We start from the raw sequence: 24,057 nt of genomic DNA, 5'->3' as shown, positions 1-24,057 counted from the left end.
CCATGTGACGGTGATTTTGAGGTTAATCTACTTCTGTTGACTTTTTTTGTTTTGTTGACCAATTCTAACCAGTTTCTTTTCTCTTTCTTCGTTTTTTCCAGGTAAGACACTGAACTTGATCTGCGCGCAACCCCCAAAAATCGGTATTCATAGGTCATAAAATTGGTAGGAAATTTACGACACTTTTTCTGACAGCAATCCATCACAGCAAGCGGGCGCAACTTTGTAGCGAAATTGGCGCGCAAATCGCAACACGCGACCTCCCCTCTCTGGCCGGAATTGCGTCAAGCGGAACGCATGTGGCAATCGCAGGCGGCTGGGCGTTCTCATTCTTCAAAACGAAAATAAACAATGGCCAGGAATGCAGCGCAGCAACGGCGAAGAAAGAAAGTGCTAGGGCTATAAATAACGCCACTTGCCAATATCCAATTTGTGTGTTTGTTTGTTGTGGAAAAGTAGGCGGCGGGTGACGTCCGCGTGGGAAACTATGTCAAACGTTGCGCAAGTTCGCACCTGGACGAGGGAAAAGTGCAAATTGGTGCCATTTATGTGTCTTTTCCATTAGCTGAAGAGACAAACTTGACTTTGCGAGTTTGAGTCGTCCTTCACGGATTATTGAGAAGCCTTTTTGGTGTCAGGAAATTCGTATTTTGGCATGTTGACTGCATAGTTCGATAGCCGGCTAGTGTTTTGGGGTAAAATTACAAACTCTTGCTTGTTACGGCGGTATACCCACAGGTCTTAATTCCACGGAGTCCTTGTATGACCTAGGGCATCCCAACTTGAAAAAAAATTAGTCTACCATATTTACTGGAGTTTTTCGATTATGATCTGAAGTCAAAATCCGACGACCTCTTACTTTTTACGGTGGTAACCCACAGATCTTAACTCCAGGGAGTCCTTGGAAGACCTAGGGCATCCCAACATACCAGAAAAGTAGTCTACCATACTCACTGAAGTTGTGCGAGTATGATCCGGGGTCAAAATCCGGCGACCTCTTGCTTGTTACGGTGATAGACGTACAGATCCTAACTCCTGATAGTTATTAGAAGACCCATGACTTTCCAACATACCAACAATGTAGTCTAACAAACTCTCTAAAGCTATGCGAGTTTGATCCGGGGTCCAAATCCGAGGACCTCTTGCTTGAAACGATGGCTGATACCGTGGAGAATTTCCCTTATCCTCTTACAAAAGTGACGATCGCATTAGAATCTGTTCTGTTTTTGTTACAAATTGTCCAATTTTCATCGAGATTCGTTCCACCAAATACGGAAATCTCGACGTCGCGCGCACCAGCATGTTGTTGTTGATCCAAGTTTGGCGGAAACCGGGATTCCACCAGCCAAAACCAGACACCCCCAACAACAACAACAACAACAACGCTCAACCGAAAACAGTCCGCCCGGCACGAGAAATCTATTAATGATTGATATTTCTCCCCCTCGCGGCGATTGCCAGACCAGACTGGAGTTGAAGAGTTGGAGGGGTAAAATCCCCCGCCGGGAAGATAATGGCGTACGACCATATGGCGTGCCGGGGCGATGCTGGAGCGATTGCAATCACTCAAAACTGCAGGCGTGCCACCGCCGAAGCTGCGGCTCCCGTTGAATGATCGATCACAGTTTGCTCATAACGGAACCGACTCCGCGAGAGAGAGAGATCGAGCTGCAGGGGGTTGCCGACTACTCCCACGTAGATCTGCAACTCCGCGATCGACACCAATACGGTAGCGGGTTGCGGGTTGACTCTCTGGAGATCATAAGGATCATGACCGCCGGTAACGATCGCGGTTCTTATGAAAATTCATAGTCACGACGACCCGGTGGTCACGTTGATCGTGCCCCCAGCTGAACCAACACTAAGGGTGACACTTTTGGTCGACCAACGCCAAGAGCCGAGAAAGGTGTTTACGCACCAAATTCTAGCGTTTGAGCGTTAGCGTTAAACTGTTGGTCAAACAGACGCCTCTCCGCGCGAAGAAGGGGGCATTGTGCTTTTGTACACGCACAAGCCCAGCGCGATCGCGATCGCGAGAGAGGTAATCATCGCTTTCCGGGACCGGGGGCTCTATAATGGAGATTGTTTAGCTGTAATTAACACACCGAAGCCTCGAAGATCTTGAGCGCTTGATTGAGCATTTTCTTTCAGACTTCGGTTGGTTGGTTCGGTAGTGCCTGCTAATTACCTCCGTTGAATACGGAGCGATCGGGAGAAAAGGCCGGGAATTTCCATAGATGAGCAGTTCTCTAGGATTTCGGTCATTCGATTTTTTTTGTATTTTTTAATCCGACTGAAACTTTTTTGGTGCCTTCGGTATGTCCAAAGAAGCCATTTTGCATCATTAGTTTGTCCATATAATTTTCCATACAAATTCGGCAGCTGTCCATACAAAAATGATGTATGAAAATTCAAAAATCTGTATCTTTTGAAGGAATTTTTTGATCGATTTGGTGTCTTCGGCAAAGTTGTAGGTATGGATACGGACTACACTGGAAAAAAATAATACACGGTAAAAAAAATTTGGTGATTTTTTTATTTAACTTTTTATCACTAAAACTTGATTTACAAAAAAACACTATTTTTAATTTTTTTTATTTTTTGATATGTTTTAGAAGGCATAAAATGCCAACTTTTCAGAAATTTCCAGGTTGTGCAAAAAACCACTGACCGAGTTATGAATTTTTTAATCAATACTGATTTTTTCAAAAAATCGAAATTTTGGTCGTAAAAATTTTTCAACTTCATTTTTCGATGTAAAATCAAATTTGCAATCAAAAAGTACTTTACTAAAATTTTGATAAAGTGCACCGTTTTCAAGTTATAGCCATATTTAAGTGACTTTTTTGAAAATAGTCGCAGTTTTTCATTTTTTTAAATTAGTGCACATGTTTGCCCAGTTTTGAAAAAAATATTTTTGAAAAGCTGAGAAAATTCTCTATATTTTGCTTATTTGGACTTTGTTGATACGACCTTTAGTTGCTGAGATATTGCAATGCAAAGGTTTAAAAACAGGAAAATTGATGTTTTCTAAGTTTCACCCAAACAACCCACCATTTTCTATCGTCAATATCTCAGCAACTAATGGTCCGATTTTCAATGTTAATATATGAAACATTTGTGAAATTTTCCGATCTCTTCGAAAAAAATATTTTTGGAATTTTCAAATCAAGACTAACATTTCACAAAGGCCAAACATTCAATATTATTATTATTATTTTCCATAATTTCGTTGCCAGCCTACGAAAATTGGATTGGTTAAGTTTAAATCAAGTCTGACAACTAAACTTAACTTTTCCATAACTTCTTAGCCGTCCTATTCAAAATTAGATTAGAGAAAGATGCTCAAGTCTGATACTGATTACATTTTCTCATAACTTCTTAGCCGACCTATGTAAATTTGATTGGTTGAGCGTAACTTAAGTCTGAAAAAGCTTGAATTTTCCCATAATTTCGTAGCCAGACTGCAGTGAGAATATTTCGGCTGCTTCACAATCGGCTCGTTACGATCTCATCACTCATCAATCACGGCCCTACCGTTACGGCTGCCAGAACTCAATCACCACAATCTCCCACAGCTTCGTGCACCCTCAAACCCCTGACTGAGTGATCCATCCGCTGCCCTTTGCTCTCGTACTCCCTCGTTCTAAAGTGAGAGAAAAGAGTCGTCACCAATCGATCGTCAAATTGATGGTTCTTATCTTTCGCCTCTCGGCGTGAGTTTTCCAGGCTTCAAGCTGTGGTTTCCTTCCCCGCTCGCGATCTTCAACCCGCGATCGAGTAACCCAACACTTCTCGACGCACATGTGCGTATTAAATTAAACAGCTATTAATATCTTATTAATGCCTCCTCTTTCTTCCCGTACAAACTGCGTTTGTATTGGTGGGCACGATCACCACCACGATCGGGAAAAAGGTGATCGCGCGACGCGAAGGGACCCCGTCTAACAGCTATTAATTATAATCTATAATCTCGGGTGCCCGAAACACACAACTCAAAACGATTCTTCGCGCCTGTGTATTGGTGCGATCGCGTCTTGTGAATGAGCAGCTGAGCCGAGCCGTGAACCGGGAAGGCACGATCGGGTCTTTTTTTTGCGCGCGCGCGACGCGATCAAGTATTTGCAAAGGTAAACCAGATTTCTTCGGTTGGAGGAGAGGTTGGGGAGCTCGATCAACGATCGAGGAAATCGCGAATTTGTACATTTGCCGACTTGATCAACCCTGACTACCAAATCAAAGGTGAGGATCGATGTCCCCAAGGTTCCAAATGATACCTTCGGACACGATCGAAGTCCTACCAGCTCAAAAATCGATCACGGCTCGATCATCTCCGCTATTGATCGAGTTCAAACCGATAACCGAAGCGTCCACAGCATCTCCTACGCTCGCGATCGCTCCGTTTTCAAACAACCCAACCTGTATTAGTGCCACCGACTCCCCATCACCACTACCACTGCCAGGCTCTTTGTGTTTCTACACGCGAACCAGTGTAGAAGGAGCAGGCCAACAAAAACGGACGCGATTTCACATATGTTTATAATTGTCTGTTCCACAAGCGGGCCCAGCATCAGCGCGCAATGTTGTTAATCTTTGACTTCTACGTAAAGCGCAAAATGATGATGATCGCGGCGATGATGACGATCATTCGATGAAGAGAGACGTGAGTGCGTGAGCAAAAAACGGTTGACAGCCGGGGGTTTCACGAGAATCTTGATAAGGCAGATGCGTGGAATCGGCGGTAGTGTTTCAGCGGGGTCTAGCCCGTACGATCGCGTAAGTCGCGATCGCGATCGCGTTACGACCTGCTCAAAAGTACGTCGTGAAGACCCTACCGGAGTGTTGCGGGAACCCCTTGGAGGGGAAGGGAAAATAATTATTAATTTGTGAGATGTGATACGGCGAACCCGCTGTGAATTGCTGCAACCGGATTTCACCGTCGACGATCTTCGACTTGGGACTGCTGCACGCGTGATTTAATCTAGTTTACGATGCAATTAATCTCGATCTACGCACAATCCCGGTCAGCAGCGATCGCGCTGCGATCGCGTACCTCCCCAGGGGTGTGTCCTGGGTTTCTCGTACATCCTGTCCATATCTAGGAGCGATCACTGTTTTGGAAAGGCCCTGACCAAGTCTGACGGGTACTCCCCCATTCTTGGCTAGTCTCGGCAGCAGCTGCCACTAAGGCCTTAACCAATTTACATTTCCCCATATATAGCAGTTAAATTATGCTTCTACTCTCGGTAGAAGGTGATTTCAGCGCGATCGAGGCCCGACCATGTGTTGGCGATCGCCGTCTCAAACTGGTTACGAGACCCCTCGTGGAACAATACTCGACGCTGAGACAAAACCGAACGAAACGGCAACTCCACTTATCATATTTTATTGGTCATAATCTTCGCGTAATTTATTGTAATATTATTAATGAAACAACGCTGTGACGATCGACTTGGATATCCCACCACCCGCCCAAAAAGTTAATATGTAAAACTGCTTAATTGATTTTCGGTCACAGCGGCTGATCGGCTTAGCGTTGTCATCGTGGCCGTAGTAACCTACTTATGGTCCAAAATCTGCGTGGGGGTTGAGTGCCACGCGACACGCGATCGTTAGTCAACCGCGCGGTCGTTATGGGATCTTGTGGTGACGGGAGCTTCAGCGGACTTCAGTGCACCAAGCTGGACAAATTGGAGTCGCTTGGGAGCGATTTGCGTCCTCCATGGCGATCTGGAGTGGTGATCTTGAAGATCTGGAGGATCAACCGAGATCTAAGCGAGACTTGGAATGACAATTTTAGTTCCATGAGCTTCAGTGTAGTACACTGAACCAGCAGAAACAATTTGGGATCGATTTAAGTCGTCCTCTAAGAGTTACTGTAATGATCTTGAAGATCTGTCTTGTTAACCAAGCGGCAATCGCGATCGTTATGAGTTATCGGGGGATTGTTAGAGCAGGAGAAAATTTAGGGAACTTCAGTGCACCAAACTGGACAAAAATGCGGCATTTGGGAGCGATTTACAGTCAGCAGGTTGATCTGGTTATGATCATGAAGATTTGGAAAACCAACCAAGATCGGAATCAGATCTAGAAAAAAAAATGTTTTCATGAACTTCAGTGTGCCAAACTTAATTAACTGGAGCAATATGAAACAATTCTGAGTCATTCCTTCTGCGCTAATGTGATGATCTTGATGATCTGAATGATCAACCCATAAGTGATTATATCTGCGAGATCAATCCAGATTCACATCAACTTCAAAAACCATTCAGAAAAACCGCGATCACCTCCTCTCAAACGCGATCAAGTCCCACTTTCGCGACGACCTCCTCCCAAATGCAAATCACCGTGACTTGAGTTCCAAGCCGTACGAGGGCTCCCCTGCGGGGCTCTCGCTACGCCCAACTATCGCGCGCGAACTTCATTCACTAAAATTTCGCGCGATCGCGATCTTCAAGCAGAAGATCGCCCAGCAGCTGGTCCCAAGTCCACGCCAACGACGACGACGGAAACAGGATTTCTATTTTTACCGGTTCTGTCACCCCTTCGGGGCGGAGACTGATGAGTCCGCAAGTCATTTGTCGCGCGCGGTTTACGATCTCTGAAACTCGTTCTTGATGGATGATGGGCGACCAGGTCCAGGAAGTGACGTACGAAATGGGTTCGAGACGTCAAACAGCTTGGTTTGATCTTTGATCTAAATTTGCTCGCGGCGGCGAAGAAGTGGACGGACTTCTTTTCAACGACGACGAGCGGCAACTCAATTTGTCAACCCCCGGTGACGATCGGCGCGCCCACGCAGCACACCTTCCTTTCGAAAAAAGGGGCCACGTGAGTGACGAAAGAGGCCTACGCGGATCCCGCAAGTCAGCTTATTAATAGAAGGAAACTCGCTCTTCGTCATCGCTTTGACAGGCGCGCGCGCGCGTTTCTTGAGGGGGCAATCCGCAAAACAAACATCACTTTGGTCATGTGGAAAATGACGACGCGACAATGTTGCGCGAAGATCAACAGAATGTAAACAATGTGGGATGGTTCAGCGCGTGGGCGTTGGGCGATCGAGGTTCCCTGACATGTTTTGGAACAGTCAGGACATCGATCGCGTCCGTACATTTGACGGGCAAGTACTTTGTAGGCTTTACCAGCTATGGTTGTCTACAAAGTTCCTTTAAGACTAAATTTATGGGAAAAATCGATGTCCTCAGAGCTCCGAAAGATAGCTGATCGAAGTCCCTACGACTCAGAAATTGATCGTGACTTGATCATCTCCGATATTGATCGAGTTCAAAATTGTAACCGAAGGATCCTAGCGTGTTTTTGAGTTCAAATCACCCCACTGCGTTTGACAGTTCCACCGCGAGAACCGGGAAGTGTTCAGCGCTGTTTGAACAACTTTTTTCTCCACTTTCAACAAACCACTTATTCGGTTATCTACGCTGCGGGAACGACTCCTCTCGCGCTTCATTCAGCGTTCTGTTTGCGCTCAACGACTGTTGAATTCTACAGGTCGCGCGGGACTAGGTGAAGAGAGAGGAGAGAGCGGAGCGACGTGTAAATATTATTTGTTTACTGTTTACTCGCTGCTCCAGGCTTAGAACTCGTGAAAGGTACGAGGTGTGTTTACAAAGGTCGCCTAGCCTGTATGGGTGAAAGGCGACTCTCGCACCGATACAAGCTGAAGCTCGAAGAGCGATAACGATTTTTCGGGATTGCTACTCGGAAGAAGTCGTCGACGTAGCGACCTTTGAACGCGGTAATCTAGCGAAAAAGATGGTCAAACTCCCCTCCCTTTTGGGTAGAAAGTGTTACAAACTTGCACAAACTATCCACTCGAGACCTAATCGCGTCTCACCTTCTTGTCGCGTTCACCTAGTGCGCGATAAGCGATATCAGCGCTACACTCCCTTCTTCCATGGTGTTCAAGGAGTTCCGATAACGATTCCGCTGTATACGGCAAGCCCGCGCTGATATTGAGGTTACCAGCGACGGCAGTGGGTTCCCTCGTGCGAATCTAATTAGCCATCGTCGCAGCGGGACGCGTTCATCAAACGTAATCGCCAAAAACTTCAAGATTTGGCTGTGTAGAACTGCGCGCACTGTCGAAACTGCTGGCTTGATTGATTGGCGCTGCGGCGATACGAGGTTCGATTAACCCTTGACGAGGTCCAGGACTCCACTTTCTGACCAGGAAGATTGAGCTGACGCCAACTTGGACAGCTTTTGGCACCAGAAGTCTTGTCCAGGGCTCCAATCTACCATGATTGATTGGTTCCGAACGCGTCGTAAAGGTTCCGCGAGAATACGCCCACCTCCGCGCATGAACCGGTTCGCTTGAACTTATCTCCAACTCGCGGCAGCGACTCATCTCGTCCACATATGGTCGTCACACCGCGTATTTCTCGGTAGTTTTTGGAGAAGCTCACATCCGCTTTCGCGAGCTCCGTTCGCCGCACACCGGATATCGTTTGTTCCACATGAATTATTCATAAGGAGACGCGTCCGCGACGTGTCTTTTTTGTGGAAGATTTTCGGCACCCCACCGAATCACGTGGTCGATCGACACCCCAATTATAATTAAAATGTTTTGCCTTAACCAGCTTTTAACACCTTTTCGTTTAGCGCGTCCCAGACGCGAGTGCCAAGTGCCAAGCCTAATGACTTTTCGCAATAAAGTGAGACATTTTATTGCGCTGCGTCGATTTCTCCGATTTTTGCAGGTTAATCCCTTAAAATTACAATCGGCAAGTTGCGAGGTCCCGCAGGGATGTGATTTACGACCATTGATAGCGCCGAAACGGCGCAATTCATCAACTGCGCTACCGTTTCGCGGTTTTGCAACCCCGCTCGGGTGATCACGTCCCTAATCGGGACCCCGAAGACTATCGTTGATTGATGGTCAAGTTCGTTATCGAAGTTGCGCGGGGCCACGCATTTGTCATCATCAGGGGGAGTGCTAATCGGTTTAAGGTTGCAAAAGGGATGCGTGGTCATTTTTCACGAACTTTGTTGGCGTTGATTGTGGCAAAGGGTCGTTTGGGGACCCCCAAGTTGACCTTCTGTTTTTTCAGTACATTCCATGTTCCGATTCGTGACCGTGTTTTCATGCTAAGAGTCGTTCCATTCCACCAGTTTGCTTTCCTTCTCACGAATTTACTAGTACTGATTTCACTTTCATACTCAATTTCTACTAAATTTAAGGTTTAAAACAAGAAATCTTGAAAAATCTCAGCTCAAATCAAAACAATAGTTCTGCGAAAGTTTCGACTTGCTTCCCGTTGCGCAGCTGTCAAAACAACGTCGTTCTCTCTCACTCTCCCGCACAAGCAAAATTTCGTAACGCACCAAAAAGCGTAACGCCACGTGACGGTTTGCGTCTCCGCTGTACACTCTCAATCGCGTTTACCCATTTTTATTTTTATCGACAAGTTTTTTTAATTCCAAATTTCTTTTTTTCTCAAATTTCAGCCCGCACGCTGCAGTGCTACTGCGAGGGACACTGCCCGGGAAATTTGCAAAATGGAACCTGTGAGACGCGACCCGGCGGGTCGTGCTTCGCCGCCGTCGAGGAAGTGCTGGACGAGGAAACCGGCCTGAAGGTGCCCGAGTGGAGCCACGGCTGTATGCCGCCGGAGCAAAATGGTGGACTGCTTCAGGTGAGATTCTCATTCAAAAATTTTAAAGGCAATTTGACTGATTTTTTTTCTTTTTTTTTAGTGCAAAGTTGGCGTTCAATCCCCGCAAATTCACGGCAAATCAATCGTGTGCTGTGAGAACGAAGATTTCTGCAACAAGGACCTGCTGCCAGAGTACGTGCCCAAGACGACGACGCCACCGCCGACGGTGAACGTGACGGAACCGAGCATGCACACGCTGGCGTTGATGGCTTCGGTGATAGTGTGTTCGGTGGCGTTTGTGGTGGTGGCGATCGCGATCTATGTGACGTACAAGAAGCGCGAGAAGAGGAAGCCGCAGTGTTTGATCGATTCGGTGTGCAATCCTAACCTGTCTCCGTTGGCGGATTTGGTGGAGCAGAGCAGTGGGTCGGGGTCGGGACTACCGTTGTTGGTTCAGAGGACGATCGCGAAGCAGATCCAGATGGTGCACCAGGTTGGAAAGGGTCGATATGGGGAGGTTTGGCTGGCCAAGTGGAGGGATGAAAAGGTGGCGGTGAAGACGTTCTTGACTACTGAGGAGGCTTCCTGGTTCCGTGAGACGGAGATCTACCAGACGGTGCTGATGAGGCATGAGAATATTCTTGGGTTTATCGCGGCGGACATTAAGGGAACGGGCACGTGGACGCAGATGTTACTAATCACTGACTACCACGAGTTGGGAAGCTTGTACGACTATCTGCAGAAGCGGGTACTGAATCCGCACATGTTGAAGACCTTGGCACTGTCACTGTCTTCCGGTTTGGCCCACCTGCACACAGAGATCTTCGGAACGCCCGGAAAACCCGCGATCTCCCATCGTGACATCAAAAGCAAGAACATCCTGGTCAAGCGGAACGGTCAGTGCGCGATCGCCGACTTTGGCCTCGCCGTCAAGTACTCTAGCGAGTCGGATGAGATCCAGATTGCACCAAACACTCGCGTCGGAACGCGTCGCTACATGGCCCCAGAAGCCCTCAACGAAACGCTGGACACGAAGATCTTCGAGGGCTTCAAGCAAGCCGACATGTACTCGCTGGGTCTCGTCTTCTGGGAAATGGCCCGCCGCTGCATCAGTACAATTCGCGGAACCAAGAACACGACTTGTGAGGACTACGCCCTGCCATACCAAGACGTCGTTCCGTCCGATCCCAGCTTCGAGGACATGTACGCCGTCGTGTGCGTAAAGGGCGTTCGACCGCCCATCCCACAACGATGGCAGGACGAGGAAATTCTCGTAGTATTATCCAAGATGATGCAAGAGTGCTGGCACCCGAATCCGGCCGTCCGGCTAACGGCCCTCCGGGTCAAGAAGACGCTCGTCAAGCTCGAGACCGATTCCTCGATTAAGATAGTGTAAGCGCGTAAGTTTGACGTCTTATTTATTCTCTACTGTCCCCCACCACTTCCCCTTCTTTAAGCTTAAGTTCTAGCACTAGTTGATAGCGAGCCCCGATTTCCCCACGACGTTTATCTCTGTCGCGAAAGCAGCGCGACAGAAATCACTGAGATGCCATAATATGGACTTAAATTGTGAACCCCCCTAAAAACTGGTTAGGTAGTGAAAATCTGTATAGCGAAACCCTCTTTCCCCTTCCACAAAATTTCTGTAAATAGCAATCTCTCCCCCACTCCCAGCCCTTTTACCCTATTCTATCTAGTTGTTACTAGCTTTAAATCGATTGTGAAGCGAAAAATGCCATATAGTTGTAAACGAGGTAAGGATTTCACCAAAACGCAAACGTGCTTCTTTTCCGTCTACAAATTTTACACATTGGCCTTACTGTTTTTCACTGTGCAAGTGACCTTACGCGAGCGCCTTTTCACCGCAAAAAAAAAGTAAATTATACACTCTTTTTTACAACATTAGAAAAAAAGAGCAGCAATAGCAGACACTAATCCCTTATTTTACAAGGGAGATAATTATTACAAATAGGAAGGCTCACTTTCGGTCAAGGTTTCCCCCTGGTTAGGAAACGCCCCCTTGAAAGTGAGAGTTCAGCAAACATCCCCCGTTTTTAAAAACCCCACCCTAATCCCCTGTGCAGCTTGTGGTAGGATAAGCAAGATTTCTTCTTTTACAACAAAAAATAAAAATATGTGTAAATGTCCCCCCAGCTTAGGATTAGTGTGGAACGTGTTTTTATCTAGTTTATTTTATTATGTTGTAAATAAAATGACGATTTCGTGGCCTGAAATGAGAGAGTAAAAACAAACAAATGCGTTATATAGAGAGCGAGAAGAAAATAAAAGATAAAACAGGATAAGTGCACGCACGCATCTTTTGATCGTGCAGAGAAAAAAAATGTAAAAGAATATTTTTGATGATAGAGTTTTAGATTGTGTGAGCGCAGGAATAAAAAAAAAGTTTGCGTTTGCCGCGTATGGATATGAAACAAAAAAATAAGAGATGCAGTGAGATATGATGTGTTAATGTATTACATAACGTATGTTAATAATAAAAAAAATAATTTGGAAAAAATTTATCGTTTTGCTACGAATTAAATATTGAGAAATTCCCCATTTTGTCTATTTTGAATTATTTAATTATTAAAATATACTTATTAAATAAAACACCAGCAGTAAAGCAGTTTTGCTTCACCCTTCAATTTATAAAAAAAAATTGAAAATTGTCCTTTCTATCACTCCAATCAGGTTTTTATAGGTCTATGTACCACCGTTTTCTTCGAACAATTTATTTTTTAAAAAAATCTCACAATTTGTACATGTTGTTGCCGAGAAGAAATGCATGAAAAGTAAAAAAATAAATGATAAAAAAAATAAATTAAACTGCTTTCTGCTATGTGCTAATCATTGAAATACAAATCTATGATAGTAGGATTTTACCCCCTTTGTTTCAAAATCTTGATTATTTTTATTGAGAAATTGTCCAAAATTGCAATCTCGAGATTGACGTACATAAGACTTTATTTAAAATAATTGTAATCAATTTCGTGAAATATTTAATCTAGAGTTATAAGTCGTTGGATTGAACAGCTTTAGTTTTGTCAAGGTATGATAGATGTTTGCTCTCTGAATACGCTCCAAATGACAGAACTATATTTTAGTGAATTTCCTTTAAAATTCCTTGTAAATTTTTGTGTATCTGTGAAGTTTTTGCGATGATTCCATTGAATTTAAACCCAAAATTTACAGTTTTATTAATTGGCAGGAAATCCGAAATATCCATATGATTTATTGGCCGGAAATTAACTAAACTCAATTTTAATTTTCGAAAAATCATATCTCGGAAACGTACGGTTCGACATCGCCATTTTTTGATATGGTAGGTATGTGAAATTTTCCGAGGAATCCGAAAAACATATTTTCAGAAATTGGCTCTTTGGTCCAGACACGGTCAAAACGCCATTTTAAGTTTTCATAGGACTTTTTCAAATGTTAAGCTGAATTTTAAAACTTCTTACTATTTTTCTCAAACAGTCAAACTAATCACCTTTCTTTTGCATCTAAGACAGCTAAAATCAGATGGTGACGCGGAGATAAGATTTTTATTAAAATGTGGTTTTTGCGAAAAATTTCGAAAATTGCGTTTTTCGAACCACCCTAGCACGACGTAGGTCACCCTAATGGCCAAACAAAAAAAATACGGGTCTAATTATTTTGGCCAAGGAACCCCCAGAAAAATGTTGAGCCCGATCGGAGAAATTTTTTCGGGCAAGGCTCTTTTCAAATGGAATTGCTATATAGCAACAAAATAAAACAATATTTTACAGCGCATCAGACGGAATTTTGTTCTGCTATGCCCCCAGAAGCTTCCGTGAAAATGTTAGCCCATTTAGTACAGGATTAGGGCCTCCAGTTTTGTTTGGAAATCTTTATTGAATTTTGAACTATTTGCTATTGAAAATGTGAAAAAACTGAGTTAACATTTTTTTTAAATATATTGATGACAGCATAGATTGCAAACTGTTTGGCAATAAATAAACGATTCTTCTATTTGCGACTGAGACTTTAACAAAGTTGTTAAAAGTTTGACGTATAAATTGCTTTTAAACAATGCAAAATTGTTGCGTCGTCGTCCAGAGAAATGGACGAAATAAAAAGCGTAACGCCCGAGCGTATACCGGGGTTTTAGTGTACTTTAATCTTTCAATTAATTATAGCACATAATTTTTCTCCATATTTTTTTATTCTATCAATTTATTTAAATAATTTCAACAAATTTAATTTTTACTCTGTGTTTCTACACCCTGTCTGCAGCTTACTACACTTTGAATAAGGTTTGTGTACCAGCTAAAAAAGGTAACGCAAGAAGTAACGCTTGATGATCCAGTGCTGCCATCTTCTGTAATCAACATGAGGCAAAGAGTGAATTGTGCATGCAGTGGAGGATTTCAACTTTTTTTTTCTGTGAATTGCACATTTTGAACAAAACTTTAATACCACATGTATAAAGGTGTAAATCTTGCTACAAACGTAATTTTTTACACAGTTGTTTTTTATTTTAAAATAAAGTTAAAACAAAGTCATTGAGATAAACTTTTTCGCGTTTTTGCAAGTAACGCTTATGGAGACGCGTGATGCTTGAAAGACACGTTTTTAAATGAATTTACGATTTGTATTAATGTTTAACCCAATAACAATATCCCATCTTTTCAGAACAAAAAAAAGGAAATTGTTAAAAAACCAAGCATGTGCCATATTTGGGGGGTCAAGGTTTAGGTTTCTCCATGGATAATATTTTCATGTACTGAAAAATCTTGTTTTTTCTCTATTTCTATGTTTATCTTCATCATACTCAAAGCCAACCAGAGTTGTATTTAAAGTCGTTTGTATCATTATCAGTGTTTATTATTAGAGGTATCAAGTCAAGTCCAGTCCAGTCTAGACCGAAGAGTCCGATGGGTGTGTGGTGGTGCCAACTTGCTAATTATAGACTTGCATCTTCATTAACACAACTCTCGCCCCCATCAAACCGTTTGAAGTGAGCCGCCTCCAACGATGTTATCTTCCAAAATATTCATAAATGAAAGATAAACAACTCCTTTGTGGTTTGTTGGGCGAATGTTTATCTGGCCACATATTTTCGCTAAATAGTGCTAAAAATTCCTCCTCCAAAAAAGTAAGTCACCACAACTTTGCGGGCAAGTTACAAAAACGGTTGGGAAAAAGACACTCTCAAAAATATTTTTAACCTAAATATACCGACGCATAGAGAGTATTTAGCGCAAAACAATTCAAAACAAAAATAGCACGTCGAATGTGACTGATGGCTGAGAAGGAGATTTAAAAAAAAATCGGTGGTTATTTTAGCTCCATATTTTTCCAACAACGGATCCTCGTGCGAACTCCCCAAAAAATGCAACTGACTATAACGCCGGAACGGTGGACAATAACACAAACGGTGTGTACGCAGAGTACACGGAGGGAAATTTAATTTTGAAGCTTTTATTTGAAAGGAGCATACATTATTGCATACTTCAAGGGCTTTTTGTAAAGCAAAAATTTTGATGAAAAATAATTATATTTTGGTTTAAGAAATATATATTGATTTCCTATCGTGTTTGAACATTGTTTCACAAATTACTGCCGATGGCGAAAAAATCTCCCCTCGAAAAGTACGTCACTTTTCAGCTGATGACATGCTGAGAGGTGGTGGAGTGGTGCGTGGTCTGACAAATTCTTGAGTAATTTGCTCTCACCTTCGCGTGATCGTCATTCGACGAGGGGGTGTCGCGCCCCTTGGAGAAAAGGAAGGGACGGCTGTCAACTCAAGTTCGTCACATGATAATGAGCTGAAATGGAGTGTCTGTGTGTGTGACAAGGACGCAAAAGCTTATACAATGTAGTGCTAAAATTTTGTACTGTTTAATTTTCAAAATTAACTTTTAATTTATTCAACTGTCAGTTTTTCGTCTAAATGATTCACGAGTTCATCGTCCAATCTCGGCAATTATCTTTTGCATCCATCACCGCAAGTAGCCACATCGTCTAGAGAGAAGATGCAATGGTAGAAAATTCTTAGAGTGTGTTTCACCAATTCACTCTCTATCACCGTCATCGTCTTGATCGTTGAATCCCCCATAATCACTCCATTTCGAAGTCTAGGCTTGAAAGTGCCAGTACCAAAGTGAATAAACTTATAAATCCGTGAAAACGTTGTGTTTAATGACTTGACGTCGGTCGTAAAATTTAGTCGATGCATGTATGAAATCGAATAAAATTAGAAAAAAAAGAACAAATTCAGTTAGCAAACTTCAGTATTTCTCCTTAAAAAGAAGTGTTGTTCACAGCCTCCCACGCATGAATCCTTTAAATCAGCCCTCCCAAGCTGCCATTCACAATAGGTTAACAGGCGTGACAAAAATCAATCTTTCGCTACCTGAAGCGAATCGTTTCCTTTTATTCACTCTCGACGACCGGCCCCGGCGCTTCCCCAAAAAGTGTGTCTCTGAAAATGCCGACACTGGCGAACCGTTCGATAGTGTGTTTAAGATTTATAAATTGTCAAAATTGTCAAAACTGTCAAAATTGTCAAAATGGTCGAAATTGTCAAAATTGTCAAAATTGTCAAAATTGTCAAAATTGTCAAAATTGTCAAAATTGTCAAAATTGTCAAAATTGTCAAAATTGTCAAAATTGTCAAAATTGTCAAAATTGTCAAAATTGTCAAAATTGTCAAAATTGTCAAAATTTTCAAAATTGTCAAAATTGTCAAAATTTTCAAAATTGTCAAAATTGTCAAAATTGTCCTGATTGTCAAAATTGTCAAAATTGTCAAAATTGTCAAAATTGTCAAAATTGTCAAAATTGTCAAAATTTTCAAAATTGTCAAAATTGTCAAAATTGTCAAAATTGTCAAAATTGTCAAAATTGTCAAAATTGTCAAAATTGTCAAAATTGTCAAAATTGTCAAAATTGTCAAAATTGTCAAAATTGTCAAAATTGTCAAAATTGTCAAAATTGTCAAAATTGTCAAAATTGTCAAAATTGTCAAAATTGTCAAAATTGTCAAAATTGTCAAAATTGTCAAAATTGTCAAAATTGTCAAAATTGTCAAAATTGTCAAAATTGTCAAAATTGTCAAAATTGTCAAAATTGTCAAAATTTTCAAAATTGTCAAAATTGTCAAAATTGTCAAAATTGTCAAAATTGTCAAAATTGTCAAAATTGTCAAAATTGTCAAAATTATCAAAATTGTCTAAATTGTCTAAATTGTCAAAATTGACAAAATTGTCTAAATTGTCAAAATTGTCAAAATTATCAAAATTGTCTAAATTGTCTAAATTGTCTAAATTGTCTAAATTGTCTAAACTGTCTAAACTGTCTAAATTGTCTAAATTGTCTAAATTGTCTAAATTGTTTAAATTGTCTAAATTGTCTAAATTGTCTAAATTGTCTAAATTGTCTAAATTGTCTAAATTGTTTCAATTGTCTAAATTGTCTAAATTGTCCAAATTGTCTAAATTTTCAAATGTTACAAATTTTACAAATTTTACAAATTTTACAAATTTTACAAATTTTACAAATTTTACAAATTTTACAAATTTTACAAATTTTACAAATTTTACAAATTTTACAAATTTTACAAATTTTACAAATTTTACAAATTTTACAAATTTTACAAACTTTACAAATTTTACAAACTTTACAAACTTTACAAATTTTACAAATTTTACAAATTTTACAAATTTTACAAATTTTACAAATTTTACAAATTTTACAAATTTTACAAATTTTACAAATTTTACAAATTTTACAAATTTTACAAATTTTACAAATTTTACAAATTTTACAAATTTTACAAATTTTACAAATTTTACAAACTTTACAAATTTTACAAACTTTACAAACTTTACAAATTTTACAAATTTTACAAATTTTACAAATTTTACAAATTTTACAAATTTTACAAATTTTACAAATTTTACAAATTTTACAAATTTTACAAATTTTACAAATTTTACAAATTTTACAAATTTTACAAATTTTACAAATTTTACAAATTTTACAAATTTTACAAATTTTACAAATTTTACAAATTTTACAAATTTTACAAATTTTACAAATTTTACAAATTTTACAAATTTTACAAATTTTACAAATTTTACAAATTTTACAAATTTTACAAATTTTACAAATTTTACAAATTTTACAAATTTTACAAATTTTACAAATTTTACAAATTTTACAAATTTTACAAATTTTACAAATTTTACAAACTTTACAAATTTTACAAATTTTACAAATTTTACAAATTTTACAAATTTTACAAATTTTACAAATTTTACAAATTTTACAAATTTTACAAATTTTACAAATTTTACAAATTTTACAAATTTTACAAATTTTACAAATTTTACAAATTTTACAAATTTTACAAATTTTACAAATTTTACAAATTTTACAAATTTTACAAATTTTACAAATTTTACAAATTTTACAAATTTTACAAATTTTACAAATTTTACAAATTTTACAAATTTTACAAATTTTACAAATTTTACAAATTTTACAAATTTTACAAATTTTACAAATTTCACAAATTTTACAAATTTTACAAATTTTACAAATTTTACAAATTTTACAAATTTTACAAATTTTACAAATTTTACAAATTTTACAAATTTTACAAATTTTACAAATTTTACAAATTTTACAAATTTTACAAATTTTACAAATTTTACAAATTTTACAAATTTTACAAATTTTACAAATTTTACAAATTTTACAAATTTTACAAATTTTACAAATTTTACAAATTTTACAAATTTTACAAATTTTACAAATTTTACAAATTTTACAAATTTTACAAATTTTACAAATTTTACAAATTTTACAAATTTTACAAATTTTACAAATTTTACAAATTTTACAAATTTTACACAGCCGGGACCGTGGTGTAGGGGTAAGCGTGATTGCCTCTCACCCAGTCGGCCTGGGTTGAGATCCCAGACGGTCCCGGTGGCAAATTTTGAGACGAGATTTGTCTGATCACGCCTTCCGTCAGATGGGGAAGTAAATGTTGGTCCCGGTCTAACCTAGAGGTTAGGTCGATAGCTCAGTCCAGGTGTAGGAGTCGTCTCCCTGGGTCCTGCCTCGGTGGAGTCGCTGATAGGCAGTTGGACTAACAATCCAGAGGTCGTCGGTTCGAATCCCGGGGTAGATGGAAGCTTAGGTGTAAAAAGAGGTTTGCAATCAAACAATCAAACCTTCGAACACCTATTTTCGAGTAGGAATCTCGCAATCGAGAACGCCAAGGCAATGCTGTTGAGCGAATAATTTGATTTTTTTTGACAAATTTTACAAATTTTACAAATTTTACAAATTTTACAAAATACCTTCTCTTTAAGCAATTGCTTATTTTTTTAAAAACAATATTTCTTGAATCTGACACGAAAAAAAAACAAATGATCCTCAGATCAGCAAAATTTATTGTTATTTGTTTTGTGCAAAAATTCTATCCGCTGCCATTTCCTCCAATTCCCCCATCCCCAAAATATCTCAGAGAAAACTGAATTTTCCAGTCAAATCAAGATTTGAAAACGCCAGACACGCGAATCATGCCCGCGCTGGGAGGAAAAGGAGCAGTGAGTGAGAGAAGCCAGGAATGAAAAGGAAGGAAGTTCGGATCAAGCGGTCTTCTGGATGGGCGAGAAATGTCACGCCCGGATGCGGGTTGACCCTTCCGAGGAATGTGACGCTGCTCTGCTACTTGAACATAGTTTTCGGGAGCGGTTTTTGGATGTTTGGAAAAGTTATGTGGTTGGGAGGTGAAAAGTTTAAAGCAGGTGGTTCAACATTCTTTTTTAGTCTGATTTAAGTAAATTGCTAACCCGAGCAGATGGTAATAACTTGGGAATAACATTTTTTGATATTTGAAAATACTATGCCAATAACATTTTAAGTTATTTTTAACAAGATTTGTTATTCGCCGTTATGATTTTTTTGTTATTGGATTGTTATTGAAATAACAGACAAATACATTTTAAGTTATTCTTCGAACAAATCTTCGTTATTATTTTTTGTTATTTTAACAACTAATCCGATCATCCCAATAACAGTTGGAGGTATTCTTCTATAACAAACAATGTTATTCCCAAGTTGTTCTGGATTTAAAATTTTGTTATGATAACATAAACTGTTATTGAACTCTTAAGCAAAAATGGATTTTGCAAGAATATTCCATAACACTTTCTGTTATTTGGAAATGGCATGAATTTAGTTATTACCGTCTGTTCGGGAAAGTTTTTTTTTTTCACTAAAGTGTTTCAAGAGCAACCATGATTGCACGAACTCAAAATAATATCACAAAAAAGAACATCTCTTACATCGTCCAGAACCAGAAACCGTTTTTTTGTGATAAATGGTGGCGCCCCAGCTCGACTCACTCGCAGTTCGGCGATGGATGGAATTTCGCCACGAAACACTTAATATATGACGGAAAGTGTCTAATAAAACCAATGGGGAGGAAGGGAAAAAAGCGGCCATCGTTATGGCGCAAAAGGAAATTATTATTGAATTTTTGAACTGTGAGTTTGCCTGACTGGAGCGGAGTGAGAGTGGGGAAATATGAGTATGTGTGTTTTTGGCTCGTCTCGAAAAAAAGAAGAGAGCAAATATCCATAAAAGCCATAAATAAACCCAACTAGTAGAGAACCCAGTGGTGGAGGAGGTTGGAAAAGTGAAAGCATGCAAATTTTCATTCAAAGTGGAAAACTTGAATGGCCTTAGTCGGTTGCGAGGAAAAAAAGAAGAAAAACACTCTCCGAGTGGCGAGGAACTGCGCTTATTGAATTCACCATTGATGCACAACACGGAACTCAAGGTTGTGAAAATTGACGGACTCACACAGTCTGTCTATATTTATGTCGGGGGAGGCCTCCCCGAAAGTTGAAAGACGATAGACAGCCGTTGATGCGCCGCTGGCTAACTGAAAAGTGTGTTGTAGAATATTCAGAGCAGTTTGAGAAAAAAACAAGAAAAATGCAAAACTCCATCCAAGGCGAGAATTTTTAAACAGCTAGAATTACCCATCTAGTGCGAGTACATTAGTAGCTGTGCAAGCGTACTCTCGTTTCTTTTTTTTTGCTAGGTAAAAGAGTGCATTAGCGAATTCCAACGTTTTTCTTTTTGCACAGGTTTGGGCGTTGAATGATAAACCGCGGAAGCAACCTAACCAACCCAGCACACCTCACACGAGAGAGTTTCATTGAAAAATGGGAATTCCAGCAAAGCAGGCAAGAAAGTGCGCTTTGTGAATGGATTCTTTCACGCGGTGAAAGGTAGAAAACGAGTGCAAAGATTTAGAACCTAAAGAAGTTGTTTACGAGATTTTAATTTAAGGAATTTTTGGTTGAAAGAAATTGCAATGCTTTTTTTCTGAATGATTTATTTTATTTTCCGGCTTTATAATCCGGCTATTTTATAATCCGGCTGAAACTTTTTTGGTGCCATCGGTATGCCCAAAGAAGCCATTTTGCATCATTAGTTTGTCCATATAATTTTCCATACAAATTTGGCAGCTGTTGTAAATTGGACCATTAGTTGCTAGGATCTCGACATTAGAAAATGGTGGGTTGTTTGGGTGAGACTTGGAAAATATCAACTTTCATGTTTATAAACCTTTGCATGGCACTATCTCAGCAACTAAGGGTCGTATCAACAAAGTTCAAAAAAGCAAAATACAGAGAAATTTTCCAGCTTTTCAAAAAAAAATTTTTTTCAAAGGTGGGCAAACTAATAAAAAAAACGTTACTTAATCCACCCTAGGGTGGTTGGTGCCTTCCTCACAAGAGGGTGCTATCCAAAATAGACACAAAAGGGCGGACTTTTCAGTATTCTATCAACTTGACTAAATATTCATACCATCAGATTGGGTAGTCAGATCTTCATATTGCAGGGCACTTTTGTGCTTACAACTTATGATAGGGTAGTCAGATCTCCAATCCAATTCGTGCTCGTTGGAAAGGTCTTTTGATCACCTATCCAACGATAGGTCGCATGAAAGATCCGGACAAGGTTTTCATCAAAATATTTGAGATTCTGCCTCCAAAAAGTGCATAAATAACACTTAAGTGCTTGTGACTTTTGATAGGGTTGTCAGATCTTCAATGTCTTGGACGCGTTGGAAAGGTCTTTCAAATACCTTGCTAAAAATGTATAACACGATGGGTTTTCTCACAAAAACCACCCTTTTTACAACCTTCCGAACTTTAGTCACAATCGTTTTCTTAGCATAACTTTTGAAGTACTTAACTAAACTGCATAATTTTTAATAGCGACTTATGGGATCCCAAGACGGATCGAATGAGGCCAAAACAGACAAAATCGGTTCAGCCAGTCTCGAGATAATCGAGTGACAATTTTTTGATCAACATCTTACCATACACACTGACATTTGCTCAGAATTTGATTCTGAGTCGATAGGTATACGTGAAGGTGGGTCTAGGAGATCTAATTGAGAAGTTCAATTTTTGAGTGATTTTATAGCCTTTCCTCAGTAAGGTGAGGAAGGCAAAAATGAAAAACTGTGACTATTTTCAAAAAAAGTCACCTACATATGGATTTACCTTGAAAACGACGCATTTTATCAAAATTTCATTAAAGTACTTTTTGATTGTAAACTTTATTTTACATCGAAAAATGATGTTGAAAAATTTATTCGGCAATGATTTTTTGTACAACCTGGAAATTTATGAAAAGTTGGCATTTGTATCCTCTGACACATATCAGAAAAAATAAAAATGTGTTTTTTTGCAAATCAAGTTTTAGTGACAAAAAATCCCCCTGCTCATCAAGCATTTTATGAATCTTGCCAATTTTGAACAAATTTGGTTAACATTATCCCATTGATACCCGAGGCTGAAGCTGGCGAAAAAAAATATTTTCATGCAAAAATGACTTTTTAAAACGCAATTTTTTCTGGTTCAAGTTGTACAGCTTTGTTTTGTTCGACAAAGTTGTAGTGAATTAAATTTCCACACATGCATGCAAAATCGACCACCAAATGTTCAGAACGATCCGTGAAACTAGTAGGAAAATGGATTACCCTAACCAACGATAACAAAAACCACTCTCGAGAAATCAATTTTTGTAGATTTTGATAGCAATTTTGTATGAATAACTGCCAAAATGTTCGTCAATAAAATCAAGTTATGGAAAATTGTTTTTTTTTGTCTTTGAAGATGCACTTATAAAGTTTCAAAGAAATAAAACAAATACAAAAATTAAATTTCCAACGAGGGTGTACAGAACCGGATGGGGGCCGGATCACTCTGGCTAGTTCCGGAGCGAATTGAAACCGCGGAGCGTAGAGTTAAAAAACACAAACTTTATTCCTCTACTCGTACACGAAACGATCTTCTTCCAACGGACTTTATTTGGGATCTTACGATAATTACTCTAAACTACATGGAACATACATGGCGCATCGGTGCATTTCGCGCCACCGATCGCAGTGAGCTGAGAGGGTTAATTTTAATAGTGGGACCACAGAGAGACATAAATAATGTGAGAGAAAGAGTGGCTTCAGAACTGCCACCACAACAAGTATGGTTTAGTACTGCGCGGGGTAGCACCAACCGCGCGTACCACAGTCATTTTAAATTGAAAAAATGAACAAAAACAGAAAATCGTGTCTACAGCAAAATCACTTCAATTGCGTATACATGATATCGCCGTAAAACGGCAGAGTACATCATGAGCCTTCCTTACCCAATTCTTTACAGAGGGAACTACTCAATCTTCTCTATTTTCCTAGCTTAGGTATGTTCACTGTGCAAGGTCTCCTTTTATTCGACCATTCAATTAAGCAGTGATAAATCACACATCATAATTTACACAAAAACAGAACAGTGGACATAATTCAAAAAAATATATTTTTGAGGTTAAAATTTTGAATATGATGTGAAATAGTTTTTATTCATCTTATAATATTATTCTTTTAAACTATTATATATTTCCCTCTTCGTTAGGTTGGCTGTATAACCCATTCCTTCTGATTTGTTTCCTGGCCGTATTAATCGGTGTGAATTTCGCTGAAGAATTGAAAAAGTATGTTGAATAAAATTACCTTCGATGCTCCAAAACTATATTTTTCAAGGATTATTATTGAACTTGTTTAAATTTTCAGCAATTTCATTGAATATTTTATATACAGTCAAATTTCTCAGTTGCCAAAAAAAAAACAAAAAATACATTTCATTGATTTTTTCAACTCTCTGGTTGCCGATCTTCCCGATATATTTACTGCTCCATCTGTCAATTAATTTGTCAGTCCATTCAAAAGCATGTTTTGATTTTTTCGTTGTATGATTTGATACCTTCCGCTCCCAATGGTCCCTTCAATATCGATGCAGAGAGAGTCCACTGTAGTGACATTTAAAAGTACGCATTGACATTTTTATTTTGGCATCAAAAGATGCGAAAATATCCAAACTTTTGT

The 24,057-nt window shown here is 39.4% G+C and overlaps 1 protein-coding gene and 1 long non-coding RNA gene across 3 annotated transcripts in view; one reads left to right on the top strand and one right to left on the bottom strand.

The window, feature by feature from the left end:
• The window catches only part of LOC120412484 (bone morphogenetic protein receptor type-1B-like), a 260,560-nt gene extending 248,557 nt beyond the window's left edge, over positions 1–12,003 (top strand). For both annotated transcript variants that reach the window (XM_039572976.2, XM_039572977.2), the window contains exons 2-3: positions 9,466–9,653; positions 9,715–12,003. In XM_039572976.2, the coding sequence (XP_039428910.1) occupies positions 9,466–9,653; positions 9,715–11,010 (1,484 nt within the window). In that variant the 3' untranslated portion in view covers positions 11,011–12,003. The remainder of the gene's footprint in view (positions 1–9,465; positions 9,654–9,714) is intronic.
• LOC128093143 (uncharacterized) overlaps positions 1–24,057 on the bottom strand; it is a 279,040-nt gene that overhangs the window by 203,762 nt on the left and 51,221 nt on the right. The window lies entirely within an intron of this gene.

This window comes from Culex pipiens, chromosome 2 (genome assembly GCF_016801865.2).
Source record: "Culex pipiens pallens isolate TS chromosome 2, TS_CPP_V2, whole genome shotgun sequence".
NCBI classification, from domain to species: domain Eukaryota; kingdom Metazoa; phylum Arthropoda; class Insecta; order Diptera; family Culicidae; genus Culex; species Culex pipiens.
The sequence above is the reverse complement of the archived record's forward strand: the minus strand, read 5'-3'. Positions and strand labels throughout refer to the sequence as shown.